This window comes from Ambystoma mexicanum, chromosome 9, assembly GCF_040938575.1.
Source record: "Ambystoma mexicanum isolate Mex_15411 chromosome 9, UKY_AmexF1_1, whole genome shotgun sequence".
NCBI lineage: Eukaryota > Metazoa > Chordata > Amphibia > Caudata > Ambystomatidae > Ambystoma > Ambystoma mexicanum.
Genome location: NC_090931.1, coordinates 393,534,035 through 393,550,829, shown reverse-complemented (window position 1 = coordinate 393,550,829; position 16,795 = coordinate 393,534,035). Strand labels below are relative to the sequence as shown.

At 43.3% G+C, this 16,795-nt stretch overlaps 1 protein-coding gene across 1 annotated transcript in view; it reads right to left on the bottom strand.

Moving 5' to 3' along the window:
- LOC138488122 (S-adenosyl-L-methionine-dependent tRNA 4-demethylwyosine synthase TYW1-like) overlaps window positions 1-16,795 on the bottom strand; it is a 1,632,770-nt gene that overhangs the window by 658,057 nt on the left and 957,918 nt on the right. The window contains exon 12 of the mRNA XM_069614883.1: window positions 801-978. Coding sequence (XP_069470984.1) covers window positions 801-978 — 178 coding nt within the window. The remainder of the gene's footprint in view (window positions 1-800; window positions 979-16,795) is intronic.

The following is a 16,795-nucleotide window of genomic DNA, read 5'->3' as shown; positions in this document are numbered from 1 at the left end:
ATCTTTTGAAGATGGAAAATAAAATAGCACATTCCAAGAAAGTGGCACACAAATTGGTGTTTTATGGGGAAACTACGTTTCTGGCTTTCGATACACAAAAACATTAAATTAAATGTATTAGGGATCAGTTGTTTCAGAAGGCAGTGGAAAATAAATTCTATTCCAAAAAAGGAAAACAGGTTTTCTCTAAACCTGTGTTTTGTAAATTTAAGGGGCTGTGCAAAGAGTTTTATTCTGCTGACACATAAGTAATCATGAAACTGATTAGATGAAAGTTTCAAATGTGGTATACCACATATTGCAGTAAGTTAACACAAATATTAGGAACAGCTTAATTTCAGGTACCAAACATAAATGTGTAATTTAATTTCTATATACAAAATGTAATTCAAACAAATGAATGCTAGAGGATTAATTAATGTCATTTGGAGCATTACAGCCACACTATCGGTAGGGATCCAATCAACAAAGTACTTGAAAGGACATATAATTTAGCTAGAAAAGTTGATTGGTTTCTTGCATTGTGTTGCAAACTGATGCCTCAATCACCCAAATATTTTTGGGATAACAGGTAACCGAATGATAAACTTCCAAATGTTGCATGCTTAAAACACACTGCCAGTGTGCCTCTATTTCATAGAAACGCTAAACCTGCAGTGGTTACTATTATTTTATTTGTTGTTTCCATGTAGTTCCCAATTTATTTAAGCCAAAAGAGCAACTATAGATGAATCATTAAAGAAATGAAAGAAGGATTTTGAGGAGAGCCAGAGTTTCAACATATGCCTTGTATAACTCACCTGATCTCCTTGGGGAACTGCGCATTGGTAACCAGAAAGCTGGAGATTCTGTGGCTGTGTAGCAGCTTTAAGAATCGGTTGATCTCTGGGTACATTATTGGCTCCCCCACCAACGACAACGCGCAGTGCTTGACCATCAAGCCTTCTTCAAAGCGATCCATTTTTACCCCCGGTACTCCTGAAAGAAAGAAATAATGGTCAACATACAGTCTAATTCTATTAGTTTTGTATATTGCCACAAATGCAAAAATAAACCTGATTTGTATTGCTCTTACAAATGTAAAAGAATAAGAAATGTAAACTATTTGGTGACTGGCTAAGTTTACATCTCCCACAAGCTCTCTCCTTAAGCGTGAAAAACCCTTCACCGCTTACATCCACCAGGATCTCCCCCTGCCTTTGGTACCATTACCCTCATAAATCCTAGCACCGGACACCAGGTGAACAGGGTATAAATATTAATCACACAACAAAAAGTTGTGTCAGGTTGCTCCTTCCCTCAAATTAAGCTGCTGTATGTTGTCATCTGCTGAGAAAGAGCATACAAATTATGGCTTTGGGCCCCTGTGGCACTGAAAGCATCCAGCCTCCCTGCCACATGGAGCCTAGAGAGGCAGAAGACTTCCACTTACTTGTTGAGTTATATTTCATCAGGCTCTGAAAGACCCCTCACCTCTCCCATTCACTGGACTACTTCCATCACCAAACAGGACATTAAGAAGCAGTCTTACATGGCACCAGCACCATCATAACCAGACAATGACATGGTGCCTCCGTCATATGGCCGGAGCCGTCCCCTTTCTTTCAAACGCCAAAGGTCCAACCAAAACCCTGGCAATCAACTTGATTTAGGGCTAGCAATAATCCACGTTTAAATGGCAGATGGTGGTTGCATTTATAATCCTACTAGCAACAACCTGAAAACCCAAGATTAGGTCCAGATCGTAAAACCAAACCCTAAAAACAGGGTTTTATTTATTTTACTTATTTAACTTTGGGGTGGACTCAAATCTATTCAAGAAGGAATAGAACAAGGTTTTGACTGAAGACAGGAGGATAGAGCGAAACGTGAGTACTATCCCTACCTAAAGTGCTCACTTAGCTAGGTTGCGGTGTTACAACGCCTATCTATTAGAGACAGAATAAGAGTAAAATTGCCACTTCTACAGTAAGTAATACATTCAACCTTGAGAGTCTCAGCCCACTCTCTTCTCGATTGGCTTAATCGGAAGAGACTAGCAATAAAACCAGGGAAAGGAAAAGGGAGTTAGCCCAGGGAAGTGAAGAGAGTCAATATTTCTCTTCAAACTAAACCGTGTGGCATCTAATGGGATTGACAATTTTTAATAGCCCATCGATTGTCACACAGCTCCTGGGGTGCTCATTATAAAAATGACACAACTTCGGGAAATGGGATAAGTTCCCAATTCCATAAACACACACAAAGACAATACAAACACCTCTTCCCATGTGGAGTCAACTTTTTACTCATGGAAAGTGGGACAATGTAAAAGTTTGCTCAAGACTAAAGTGGGGGCGAATTGGAACCCTTTTAGATGATACAAACACCGTCGACCGGTTTCAGTGGCTTAGGTTTAGTAACGCCACATTCTTCAGGACAGTCTAAGCTCCTCACGAGAGGGTGCATTTTACTATTCAACAACTAGTTTAATGAGGACAATGATCCAGAGCGCTGCGCTGTTGATTGAAAAGGCGCCTGTGTTATGCAATCTTCATATGTATTACACGTGGACTGGACAGCAAAAATTGGACACTAATCTGTAGCATACCAGTTGTTAGAACTAAAGGGAGTGAATACCAAGGGTTTCTTCCCAGACTGTTCCAGTTCCATGACATCTACTTCAGGTTGGTAATGTACCATGCCATCCATTGTTTTTAACCATTGTCCTCATTAAACTAGCTGTTGCATAGTAAAATGCACCCTCACGTGAGGAGCTTAGACTGTCCTGAAGAATGTGGCGTTACTAAACCTAAGCCACTGAAACCGGTCGACGGTGTTTGTATCATCTAAAAGGGTTCCAATTCGCCCCCACTTTAGTCTTGAGCAAACCTTTACATTGTCCCACTTTCCATGAGTAAAAAGTTGACTCCACATGGGAAGAGGTGTTTGTATTGTCTTTGTGTGTGTTTATGGAATTGGGAACTTATCCCATTTCCCGAAGTTGTGTCATTTTTATAATGAGCACCCCAGGAGCTGTGTGACAATCGATGGGCTATTAAAAATTGTCAATCCCATTAGATGCCACACGGTTTAGTTTGAAGAGAAATATTGACTCTCTTCACTTCCCTGGGCTAACTCCCTTTTCCTTTCCCTGGTTTTATTGCTAGTCTCTTCCGATTAAGCCAATCGAGAAGAGAGTGGGCTGAGACTCTCAAGGTTGAATGTATTACTTACTGTAGAAGTGGCAATTTTACTCTTATTCTGTCTCTAATAGATAGGCGTTGTAACACCGCAACCTAGCTAAGTGAGCACTTTAGGTAGGGATAGTACTCACGTTTCGCTCTATCCTCCTGTCTTCGGTCACAACCTTGTTCTATTCCTTCTTGAATAGATTTGAGTCCACCCCACAGTTAAATAAGTAAAATAAATAAAACCCTGTTTTTAGGGTTTGGTTTTACGATCTGGACCTAATCTTGGGTTTTCAGGTTGTTGCTAGTAGCTTTCATACAGTTGTGTTTTGCCTAATTTTTTGTGTTAACAATATCTATCTAAGGGCAATACCCTGTCAACTATTAGAAACTGCCCCTTTGTTTGCTAATAATGCATTTATAATCCCACACGTGGCATCTAGCAGGAAAGTGGCCATCACAGCATACTTCACTAAACACATTAGAGATTTTCAATATCTCCTCGACCCCAGACACAATGTCTGTGCTCAAAGGTACGCAACCACGCGACTTTGCCGACTAGCATTAACTGGATCTATTCTTCCATTGTGAGCCTGTTTTCCAGACTATTACATTAACCTGGATGCCGACAGAAAACCAAGTTCATTGAGCAGGCAATTTGGCCTCCAAATAATTTCCTTTGGAGCTCATCTGAAAATAATGAGTTCCTCTCTGGAAAACAGGTAACAGTCCTCAAGAAAATCAGTGTCTGCTCTTACTTAAGGCCCAGAGTAAAATCTATAAGTGACCGAGTATGAATGAGCAATCATTGTTTCAATGGAAGGGTGGGGAGTCTCACATACGCTGGCGTCGTATCTGGCAAACGGCGATGTAGTAATTTATGAGCAACTTGTAAATTGAGAGATCTGATGAAAGTGGGAATCTTTATTTTTATCTCTGTGGGCGAGACATACCATTGTCAATGTGATAACAGTTTTGTTAGGAGCGGGCGAATAACGAGGAGTCACTTGTTTGACAGGAGACAACTCCATTATCTCTTCTTATACCAGATAAGAGCACTATTGCCCTAAACCCAAAGAAGAAAGAATATATTAAGACTCCTAGCATAAGCAGATCGATGAATGCTGGGTAAGAGTAGGACTTGGCTTACCATGTTCTCAACTTATTTGGAGGGATGTGGTGTTTAATAGGTTTATTAGTGAAGCACTACATGTTCATTAAAGCTGTACATTTCATTACAGGTCCGACCGAAATGCAGAATACCAAGACAAGTAGAAGGTTAGTTTCTCACATCGTCTTTGAATTTTGAAAAGGTTACCCTTATTAGGTCCCTTTACTAATATATATTACCTATTGCAGGTTACAGATGAACACACAAGTTTTATTTATCCAAACAACTGTGAAAAACCAGCCTATAGCCCTGAAGAAGGATATTGGGTTCTATCCAAAACGCGTTGGCACTGAACAATTCAAAATTAAGATTCCTGTTCAATTTATGTATGACAATTAAGCTGTACTGTAAATTGAAATAGATTTACTTCGTTGTTGTTGTTTTGTCTGACGAGCCTTAACGTCTGTATATAAATGCACTTATATTGTTCCTTAAAAACAATTATACAAGCCCAACTTAAGGTGTTCTCTTTAAGTACAAAGTATGTGATTTCTAGGAGATCGCTATTAAAGTAATTGATTTATGTAATCTTGAATGAGTGAAGAATCTCTTGAAGGATTTCATCTGTTAAAAGTGATTGAGGGTGTCCCATTGGGTTCAATAGGTTTTCTTTCTATTACGTTTTAGAGTTTAGTCCTCACAGGCCTTGGGGACGATACCCTTATAAGTAGTGAAAACAAATGCTATCCATATGATAGAAGAGTTTTTGTGTTACATTGGTATAAATCTCCTGCGGCTCCTCCATTTCAGTTTATCTCAGTTGATCTTTCCTCAGGCATCCAGGATTGCATGGTGGTGTAATAGGGTTCCAGAACCGTTAATCCAATAACTAGATTTTGGTGGATATTATCAGTTGAGAGCTGGAGGATGATGAGTGGCAGGGATCACATAAATACCCACTTAATTCTAGACTATGGGGTCTCCAATTAATCAGATGACAGCAAGCAGATACAAGTATGCCTTGCTGAAACCCTTAACCAGGAAAGCTTAGGTGAAAAAGTAATGGACTCATGAGCAATCAATGTACAATTCTGGTGGGATGATCTGCAGCGCCACACCCTATTTGGCTGATGTCAGATGTTCCACACGGGAGTGTCACTCCAAAGAGAAATGCTTACCGAGGTGGCTGTGTGTTGTGGAGCTTGTGCACAGTCACCACCTCTGTGAGCTCTGACCCTGCAGGAGTGTAGCCTATGACTGTGAGCCTTCAGCATATGTTCGGTGCACATTGAAATATCCTTGGGCCTTCCCTTTCTCGGCCCGGCCTGTTACGTCCTCCCTACCGTCCCTCTCCTGATTGGTTGGCTCCCAATTCACCGTGTGAGCGAGGCTGTAGGCCCTGCAAGGGCGCAGATCCGGCATTTCTGCTGGCCTGGGCATCAAGGTAAGGGTGTGCCTGCTAAGGCACCTGAATATTTTGCTTGGTTTTATGGTCATTTTAGTCTGCAGTGCTCGGTGCGCATTGAAATATCCTTGGAACTCCCGCTTCCCGGCCTGGCCTGTTCACTCCTCCCTCCCACCCACACCCCCTCCTGATTGGTTGATCTGCTGTTCATAACACACCATCCCAGGGCAGCCCTCTGCCCGTGCAGCCCCAGCGGCTAAGGGCCCCAAGGTAAAGTGCGGCTCCCACAGTAGTAGCTTCAGTGTCAACCTCACTAGGGATGTCGCCAGAATCAGAGAAGATTTCCTCTTCCTCACCTGAACTGCTAGAGCTGGTGCGGGATTGCTTCCTTCGTCTCCTTCTCTGAAAATCCTTTTTTTTTTGTAGAGTTAGGGTCTAGCTCAGAGGGAAGACACTATGCCTGCCTACACAGCTAGCGGGCTAGTGGCCTCTTCCCCGAAGCAGCCACAAAAGGGGAAAAAGCCATCGAAGGTGGAAAAAAAAACAAGATGAAACTGTTGGCTGGACAGGTTTGTAGTCTCCTTAGTTGGTACATAGAAAAGTGTAAACACCGGACACTCTAGAGTGGTAGGGTGAGCTCCAAGTCTGGCAGAAGGATAGTGGACCCTAAAGTAGGGTGAGCCAGACGGGGAGAAGCCTCAGGAAGGGATCGGAACCACAAAGAAAAGCAGAACAAAACTCCAATGGGGAAGGAGAAGCACTGCCCAAAGGGACAACCACAAGACTGAAGAGGCATCCAGGAGAATGGCAGCTGGTAATAAGAGGCTACACAAATAGTGGAAGCACAGAGCACCAGAACAGAAGATCTGGGCCCAGAGACCCAAACACAGAAAGGGAGACCCCCGGATGTGGAGGGACAGAGCAGAGATCCAGGAGAACCAGTGAGGGTAAGGAGAGAGAAGCAAAGCAGTGGCGCTGCAGGGAGGGCGGAGCCAGAAGAGCAGCGGGGTGAACGGAGAGAAGATGGGTAGGAACTGCAGAAAGCAGTAACAAGGCAGGTAGCTCGGGAGCAACTAGCGGCTTACCCAAAAATGAGGAGGCAATGGGTTGCAACGCACCAACCGCCAGGAGAATGCTGAATATGAGGTTCCTGGCGGTGGCCATGATGGAAAGAACAAGATGGCGGAGTGCGGTGCGCAGAAAAACGTGATGTGTCTTTCAATGGAGGCGCAACCTCCACCGGCTTGACATCCAGTCAGTGTCTGCAGGTGTTCACAGGGGATGCCAGGGGCCAGCCACTAATATATACCAAGCCCATACCACCTACTTTCACCCCCCCTCTTTCAGCGGTACATAACAACGAAACAAGCACTATTCCCCCATTCACCAGTTTTAGCTCAACACACTGAGCTCAAGAGAAGAACAAGCAGCACCCCCACCTGAGTCCCTGGATGCAATACCATATTCCAAGCCCCCCCCACCCCCAATAACAGCCAGCAACGAGGTGGCTGGCTGCAAAGGCATAAACGGACCCCCCAAACCAGCAGTAGCAGCCGGCCGCAGTACCATGACATGACACACGACAAACAGACTGCCATCAACCAGCATCAACAGATAAGGTAGGAACAACTTACAATTTACAACTCACATAGTTACTATTATATGAAACGCCTCTCTCCCACTATACAGGACTCTCAAATTGAGGTGTAGCCTCCATCTCTGCCCATTATATTGTGAAACCTACTGTATTGTGAAACCTATGCCTCTTTCCCACTATACAGAACTCTCAAATATAGGTGTAGCCGCCATCTCTGCCTATTATATTGTGAAACCCACTGTTATATTAAAATCGCATGATATATAAACATCTAAACATCAATGAAAAGGAAGAATTAATTTATGTATAAAATTGTTGTCAAATCTCATGCCTCGAAATATTCAGACACAATTAAACTACCATAATTCATAACCTTGTATTGATCGAGGTAAAAACATCACTGTCTCATTTATAAGTTGCATTCAAAGGATAGAATTGCTGTAAACCCAATTAATAATTGAGTGCTGATTGCAAACGAATGCTAACCAGGAAATAAAGTGCTGGATGCAAAAAAAGTGCTAAGTGCCAAACTACCACAATTCATAACCTTGTATTGATCGAGGTAAAAACATCACTGTCTCATTTATAAGTTGCATTCAAAAGATAGAATTGCTGTAAACCCAATTAATAATTGAGTGCTGATTGCAAACGAATGCTAACCAAGGAATAAAGTGCTGGATGCAGAAAAAGTGCTAAGTGCCTACTGTACATACTGTGCATAGATGATCTTAAAATATCAAAACAGTTTCGGCGAATTCAGCCTATCTGGTTCAATTGAACGAACCAGTAGTCGCCTTCTTCAGGGCGCACTATGTATTAAAGATATAAACCTAGAACATACTAATGCATGAGTATCGATATATCATTCAGTAGTTCTCGTAGATAAAATCTTTGTGTGATTCATAAGGGCTTGATTGTGGATCTGGAGTCTGTTTTGAAGACGTAGACCCTAAGTTGGTCCAAGATAGTGGTGCCGCAAAATAATTTTGATTCGATCCGCCACCCGAGCTGGACTGGTGATGCAAATTAATTCACATCTTAAAATGATTTGAACTCTTGATCGAAGCCATAAGGGACCCAGTTCTGGAAAAAAGGATCAGGAATGTTCCCACTGGGCTGTCCGGAATATTCAAAAATCGGTGTAAGCTCAAGCCAGGAGAAGAGGCCAACGGTTTCGGGACCGTAGAGGAAATAGCCGTGGGTGCAGAGATTCCAGCGGCCGTCTACAGAGGCGAGAGTAAAGGCGTACTCCGGGGTTTGCACCCACGGCTATTTCCTCTACGGTCCCGAAACCGTTGGCCTCTTCTCCTGGCTTGAGCTTACACCGATTTTGGAATATTCCGGACAGCCCAGTGGGAACATTCCTGATCCTTTTTTCCAGAACTGGGTCCCTTATGGCTTCGATCAAGAGTTCAAATCATTTTAAGATGTGAATTAATTTGCATCACCAGTCCAGCTCGGGTGGCGGATCGAATCAAAATTATTTTGCGGCACCACTATCTTGGACCAACTTAGGGTCTACGTCTTCAAAACAGACTCCAGATCCACAATCAAGCCCTTATGAATCACACACAGATTTTATCTACGAGAACTACTGAATGATATATCGATACTCATGCATTAGTATGTTCTAGGTTTATATCTTTAATACATAGTGCGCCCTGAAGAAGGCGACTACTGGTTCGTTCAATTGAACCAGATAGGCTGAATTCGCCGAAACTGTTTTGATATTTTAAGATCATCTATGCACAGTATGTACAGTAGGCACTTAGCACTTTTTCTGCATCCAGCACTTTATTCCTTGGTTAGCATTCGTTTGCAATCAGCACTCAATTATTAATTGGGTTTACAGCAATTCTATCTTTTGAATGCAACTTATAAATGAGACAGTGATGTTTTTACCTCGATCAATACAAGGTTATGAATTGTGGTAGTTTGGCACTTTGCACTTTTTTTGCATCCAGCACTTTATTTCCTGGTTAGCATTCGTTTGCAATCAGCACTCAATTATTAATTGGGTTTACAGCAATTCTATCCTTTGAATGCAACTTATAAATGAGACAGTGATGTTTTTACCTCGATCAATACAAGGTTATGAATTATGGTAGTTTAATTGTGTCTGAATATTTCGAGGCATGAGATTTGACAACAATTTTATACATAAATTAATTCTTCCTTTTCATTGATGTTTAGATGTTTATATATCATGCGATTTTACTATGATAATAAATTAAAAATTAAAATGTGAATATTTATGTCTGAGCTTCCTCCTCTTCTTTGCCTCTAGTTTTTACAATTGAGTACTCTGACTAATATAGTACTTTTCCATGTGAACTTCTTTCCCCTTCCGGGGTTTTCTCGTGCTATTTTGTTGTTTCCCAGTTCCATGGTTTAGGGGTTACCCATCCGTTGTGATACACCACTGTTATATTGCCTAATATATTGTGAAACCTACTGCATTGTGAAACCTAGGCCTCTCTCCCACTATACAGGACTCTCAAATCTAGGTATAGCCTCCATCTCTGCCTACTATATTGTGAAGCCTACTGTATTGGGAGGCCTGGGCCTCTCTCCCACTGTGCAGGACTCCCTAATCTAGGTATTTCCACCTTCTCTACCAATCACATTGTGAAACCTACTGTACTGTGAAATCTAGGTGTAGCCTCCATCTCTGCCTATTATATTGTGAAACCTACTATTTAGTGAAACGCAGGCCTCTCTCCCACTATATACGACTCTTAAATCTAGGTGTGTCTCTCCCTTAGCCACATTGTAATGTGAAACCCTATATACAGGATCCCCAAATCCCCCCCCCTCTGCTGCCCCGTCCCCCCCGGCACAGGACTCTCAAATCTAGGCCCGTTTCCTCTGCTGCACAGGACAAAGTTTGCTCCAGCCGAACAACTTCGGAGCCTACAGTACGTATATCTCACACCACCAGTGTGGACACAGGCCGCAGGCACGGCCAAGCATTCATGCACCATAGACTGCTGCTATGGCTAAGGCTCTTCCAGTCTAGCATCACATATAGCTGTCCAGACAAACGCCTGACATACCTGAACACCTCTGCCACTAGCATACAGCGACTACCAACCAAACGGAACTCGGTATAGCTGGCCACACATTGACTCTCTCAACAATAGAAATCTATTGCAAACCACCAACAGCGTCCACCCACGTGCCTGGCCTCTCTTTGGGCTGCTTAGTCGAGCCTAGCCAGCCACCCAAGTCCTAGACCAGCAAAACCCACACATGCATCTCCCAAGCTAAACCCTTTCGAATTTTCCAGCACATTGACTACGATCACCGAGGGCGTTCTAAGCGAAAACATGCATTGAGGCCACACAAGTGGGGAAAGAGTGCTATATAAATAACCAAATACAAATATCCCAGCAGAGGCACAACTCTGCCCATGCAGTTCGATCAAAGTCAGTAAGGCTCTGTCTTGTGCAATGCCTGCATGAGAGATGCTCCAAGACAGGCAGCATTAAATTAATGTTAACCGTAATAAACATTGAATGGGACCACTCTGGCGCATATACTGCAGGTCACGTAGGTGACCTGGATCAACAGACCAGCAAGACCAGAAATGTGACTACATCTTTTTAGGGATACATTAAATGATGGCCAAAATAACAAACTAGATGGGTCTACAATGGTCAGCATGGTTACTCTGGAGAGTCTGGGTAGTGCTTCGGGCAACCTAACAAAAGAAAGTGTCTTCACAGAGAAAACTAATGAGTTTTACTAAATCAAAGGTTCTTCCAGATTAGCGAGCAGTGTCTGGAGGAGGTGGGTTGTGAGAAGGTACAGCAGCAAATAGATGTTTTAGCAGCACTTGTCCCACCTGTGAATCTGCTTTAGAGTGTGTCAATGCTGTAATGCTGCGTAAAATGTATGAATGGAACTCCAAGTAGCTGCTATGAAAATAGCACTTAGGGCGATGTTTGCAATAAATGCTAGAGTAACTCTGGTAGAGTGAGCTCTAGGGGTGAAAGGTAGAGTCTTTCTGGATAGTGAATAGCACAGCTGTATGCATTTGACTATCCATCTGGAGATGCCATTTCTAGAGATGGGATCACTTTCTCTACCAGGTGCTATGGAAACAAAGAGCTGATCTGTTTTCCTTAGCGGTTTTGTTTTGTTTACGTAGTACAAGATTGTCCTTCTTACATCTAATGTATGGAGGCTTCTTTGAGCGGAGTTAGAAGAATTTTGGAAAAAAGTAGGTAGTTCAATGGATTGGTTGACATGGAACTTGGAGGTGAATTTAGGTGAAAACCTAGGATGTGTTCTAAGGACCTGGATTACCAAGAAAGGGTCTTGTACAGATAACGCTTGTAGCTCACTGACTCGTCTTATCGAGGTGGTGGCTATCAGAAAGGCGGTTTTATATGTTAAATGTTTAAGACTGGCCTTGTGCATAGGCTCAAAGGGAGGAGCCCCCTGCTTTGAGAACACAACATTAAGGTTGCAACCTTGAAGGGGGGTTAGAAATGGGAGGGTATAATCTATTCACTCTTGCTCTGTCAAGTGATGTATGTGGACAAGGCTGCTAGGTGTACTTTGATGGAGTTAGATACTAGACCAGAGTCTAGTAGAAAGAGCATGTAGTGTAGAAATTTGGACGGTGAACATTCAATTGGATTTAAGGTTTATAATCTGCACCATACCACAAACCTCTTCCACTTGTTGAAGTACCACTGTCTGGTGGTGGGGGTCTGTGCCTCCTTTAGGATATCCATACACCTTTGAGGATAGGTTAAGTGACCAAACTCTGACTTCAGGAGCCAAGCTGCCAAGTTCATAGACTGACAATGGAGTGTTGTCCCCTTGTGTTGGGACAGCATGTTGGAGGGGCACAGAAGCTTCATTGGTTTGCATATCGCCAGTTTGAGCAGGTGTGGAAACCAAGGGTGTCTTGCCCACATTGAAGCAATCAGGATTAGAGTGACTTGTTCCTGGTGCATCTTTTGCACTATCCTGCTCAGGAGTGGCGTTGGTGAAAAAGAGTAAGCAAATTCCCCTGACCAATCCATCCACAGGGCGTTCCCCTTGGATCTTGGTTGGGGAAAACTGGAAGAGAAGTCTGGCCATTGCGTGTTTTGGCTTGTGGCGAACAAGTATAAGGGAGTATAGCCCCACTGGGAGAAAATTTCATCTGGAATAACCATGTTGATTTGCCATTCGTGATCCTCTGGCAGAGGTTTCCTAATTAGAGAGAGTCCTGATTGAGTTCCCCTAGAACGTGTTGTGAGACTAGGAACATGTTCCGCTTGAGTGCCCACTTCGAAATGTATTTGGATAGCCTGGACAGATTTGGAGAGCGTGTGTGGCTTCTTGTTTGTTTATGTAAAACATGGTAGTGATGCGGTCTGTGAGGACTTGCACTGTATGACCTACTAGATGCTACTGAAAAGCATGTAGAGCCTTGATAATTGTAAGCATTGATAGGCTGTGTTCATTGTTTATAAATCAGATATTCGTTTTTGAAATATTTCTTAAACTTTCTGGCACAAAGTCAGCATAATATATTAAATAAATAATTTTCCACTTGGAATTAACTGACCAAGGCTAGGCGCTGACACTTATTGATACTGCCTTCTAAAATATTCCAACTATCGTTTTCAACAGAATAAGGTGTTCTTCCGCCACAGTACCTAACTCAACTAGTCACAACTTGGGTACTGCGGGAAAAGAAATTACGCCAATTATGACATTACTTACCATCGTCACTATTTCTCATTCAAACTGGAGAAGCAAGTAAGAATTTTTCAGAGCACACTCTTGTTTTTTGCATGTGAGTCTCAAATGTTAAACTGTACCAAGATAAGTCCTTTTGTCTCATTTAACTCTCTGTCTGTTAAGTATAACAACTTGATTCAACCATCAGTGTCACGTTAAAGTTGTGAATACCTTTTGACTTTACCCATACCTAGCATTCTAGACAGCAAGTTGAATTGCTTCAAATATAGAAATAACGTGTTTATGAGCTAACTGTACATACATACATCTTTTTAGATCAATGATGTGGAATGTACTTTACACCCTGGGGTAATACCTCTTACGTGAAGACACGTGGGAAGAAAACCTTTGTCCTGAAGATGGTCCTGACACCTTTTTCCAAATGGACATTAGAGAGGATGTCCAATTTGTCAAATGGCCGAAACATGTCAACACCTAATCTCTTAATGGACGTCTGAATTTAGTCGTCAAATTAATTTGTTATACATTGGTCCTGTCACCTCTAGGTTGACACACCCTGTTGTTTCTTGGTTTGTTTATGTTTCTACAACAAATATGTATGAATTCACCATCTTTAAAAAAAAAGATTTGAACCATATTAAAAAGAAATTGTTTTTTGCTAAAAAACTTTGCATACACTTTGTTCTGTCTTGCTAGTTGACCTTATGATCAATAGAAATAGAATGTAAATGTTGATATAATTGCCTTAGTCAGACCAACACCCTGTGTTCTCCCAACTCCCAGTTTTTATTAAGAGAGGGGTAATTAATTCTCTGTGCTTCGGCACTCCCTGCTTTCTATGAGCCTTGAGAACTGCCAGAAGTTCTAGGAGGTTGATGTGGTTTTGGGCTGTGTAGTGTGTCTATAGATGGTGAGCTGTATGGTGAAGGTAATGGGCTCTCCATCCGGAGAGTGAGGTGTCTGTAGTTGGTATTGCTTAAACTGGTGGATTGCAAAAGGGTTTCCCTTTCAGCAGGTTGTCCCTGGACCACTAGCGAAGAGCCTGTACTAAGGTTAGCGAAGCAACCACTAGATCGTCCCACTGACTGCTTGCCTGAGACCATTGTTTTGCTAAACACTCCTGCATTGGGCGCATGCGCAGCCGGGTGTGTGAAACTAGATAAATGCATGCTGCCATCAATCCCAGCAGGCGCATTGCCTTACGTACAGTTATCTGGCGACCGGCTAGATAGTGAGGTATTTGCGACAGAATGTTTTGAACACTGTCGTTTGAGGGGAAGACTAGCCCCTCCTTTGTTTTTATGATTGCTCCCAGGAATTGATTTGTGTGACTGGGTACAAGACTTGATTTTATTCTCATTGATGAGAATCCCAATTGCAACAGAAGGTTTATTGTATCTTGTATGTTGTATTTGCAAATTTGAGGAGATTCCCCTGTCATTAGCCAGTTGTCCAAATAAGTGTACACTGCGATTGACACTCTGCGTAGGAGCTCCGCTACCAACGCTAGTACCTTTGTGAATACCAACAAAGGCCCACATCTTGGCACTGTGAGAAGCTCCGTCCCTCATTCCCTGCAATTTAAGAAGGAGACAGCGTGCTACCACCAGTCCCCTCTCCCCAAGGAGCCAGCCTCATGCGACTATCTGGTAGAAGGTAAAGACAATATTAACGAAACACATCTTTGAGAAAAAAAAGTGCATTTTTAATCCGTTTTTGTGCGGAACGCTGTGTAAATACATGATTTAACTTAAGACCACATACCAAGCATATTGCTAGTTGGCACCCGCATGAATTGCTGACTTGGTTGGTTTTCTTGAGCCATTTACCAACTTATACTATTGTGCCCTAGTGCTCAGTGATTGTTTCAAGATGGCTGCCCTGGCTTTGCCTGCTCCCCCCCAATTGGCTGCCGGATTCCTCTTTAAAGCACTGGGAGCACACGCAGGTGGAAGCCGGCCACCAACAAAGGCCCACATCTAAGGCCGGTCTGTTCCTGTCAGTGCCTGGTCGGGTTTACGGGCCCTACTCTCTTGCCACTACAGCCAAAGATGCTTCTTCATGTTGGAGACTCCTTCCACATACTTCTGGACTGTGACATCTCCCCACTGGCCATCACGTGCGTACTGTGTTGCTTGGTGGCTGCTTCGCCTCTACTTGACTCACTCCCTCCCTCTGCCTCTCCAGACATTCAAATTGCAGATGTCCCCTGGTCTAGGGTGAAACTTCTCCCTGCTTTAACTCCCTGAACTACATTTCAACTGACCCCTAACGCTGTACTGCTGTGCTGCAATTCCTCCGTCATCCTGCATTATTTGTGTCTGTTAGTGGAAAAATCTAATTTAAGTGTGCCATTATTCTCTATAGTTTGTGTCTGTTAGTGTAAAACTTGAATTTAAGTGTGCCATTTTGTTTTGTACTCAACACCCACTTGCCCAACTGTTTATCAGGTTCAGAACTGTGCATTGCAGCACTCAGACCCCCATCCATTCTTGCTTTCTCTCTGCCTCTCACTTCCTCCTCTTGCTCCGAGATGGCACACTCCATCTCCCCCAATCGACTCCAACTGCTACACCATCACCTATCCTCACTCTCTCAAAACATCCGGAAGGAAAAAAGCATAAAAAAAAGATATCCTTGCTGCAAACCCTGGCCTCCCAATTGCAAACACCTGTCAGTGCAGCCACAAGAGAAATCTTCACGGACATCCTTTTCTCTGTCCCATCTCCTGACCTATGGACCTCTCACCTCACTGCCACTCTCCCCCTTTACTCTTCCGCATCCATTAATGGTGGCACCAAGTGGGAAGTCCTCCTACTGCACCAATGTCTACCTCAAGGGCACAGTCCTGGTTCAAGGCCCTCCGGCCAACCTCCTTTTCTTTGACCGGATCCTGAGTTCTCTCATCAATTTCCTTCCTTCTCCTGCCTGTCTCCCTTCTACGCCCTCTGCTTGAACACCTGTGACAGAAGCCACACGCCCGACACTCCACCTCAAAAAATCTTCAAAGGAAGCGATTGTCTCCACCTGGCAACCATCAACTCACGCTCAGCCATCAAACACTCTGCTGACATCTGCCTACTCCTTGAAGACACTGACCTGGGCATGCTTGCACTCACTGAAACTTGGTTCACTGCCAGCTCAGTTACTTCCTTGGACTCACTCCTACCCGACGGCTTTAAGATCACCTCAAAGCCATGACCCCACCGTGATGGCTGTGGGTTGGCCTTAATCTTCCCAGAGTTGATTCCTTCTTCCATCCTACCCACTCAGCCCTATTTGTCCTTTGAGAGCCTAGTATGCAAATTGGTTATCTCTGTCAGGATTAATCAGGTGAGTACAAAGGCAGCGAATATGGCAAGGGAAATGTGCACAAAATCGCACAGTGAATAACCTTGAATCAAACAACGTGCACACAAGAACCACGACTCATAATACTAAAACCCAGGAGTGCAGGTAGAGTGAAACAAAAATACCTATATATGAAAAGGGATTTGGGGTAAGCACTTAGAACCTCCTTATGACTGAAAGGAAAGTCGGCAAACTCCTTACCCACTATGCTCTTACAGATACTGACAGCGCTAAGCCCACGTAGAGGGCAAGCAAGGACAGGATCTGTGTGCTGACACTCTGGATGATACTGAATAAGGAACTTAGAAACAGTACTCACGAGGACCGGAAAGACCACTTGAATGTCAGTAAACCCACGAACCCAGTTGATCAAACAAGGACCCAGAAGGCTATAACAGCAATGGGTGGAGGATAACTAAATACCTAAGACCTAAGTCAAGGAGCAAGTAGGAATT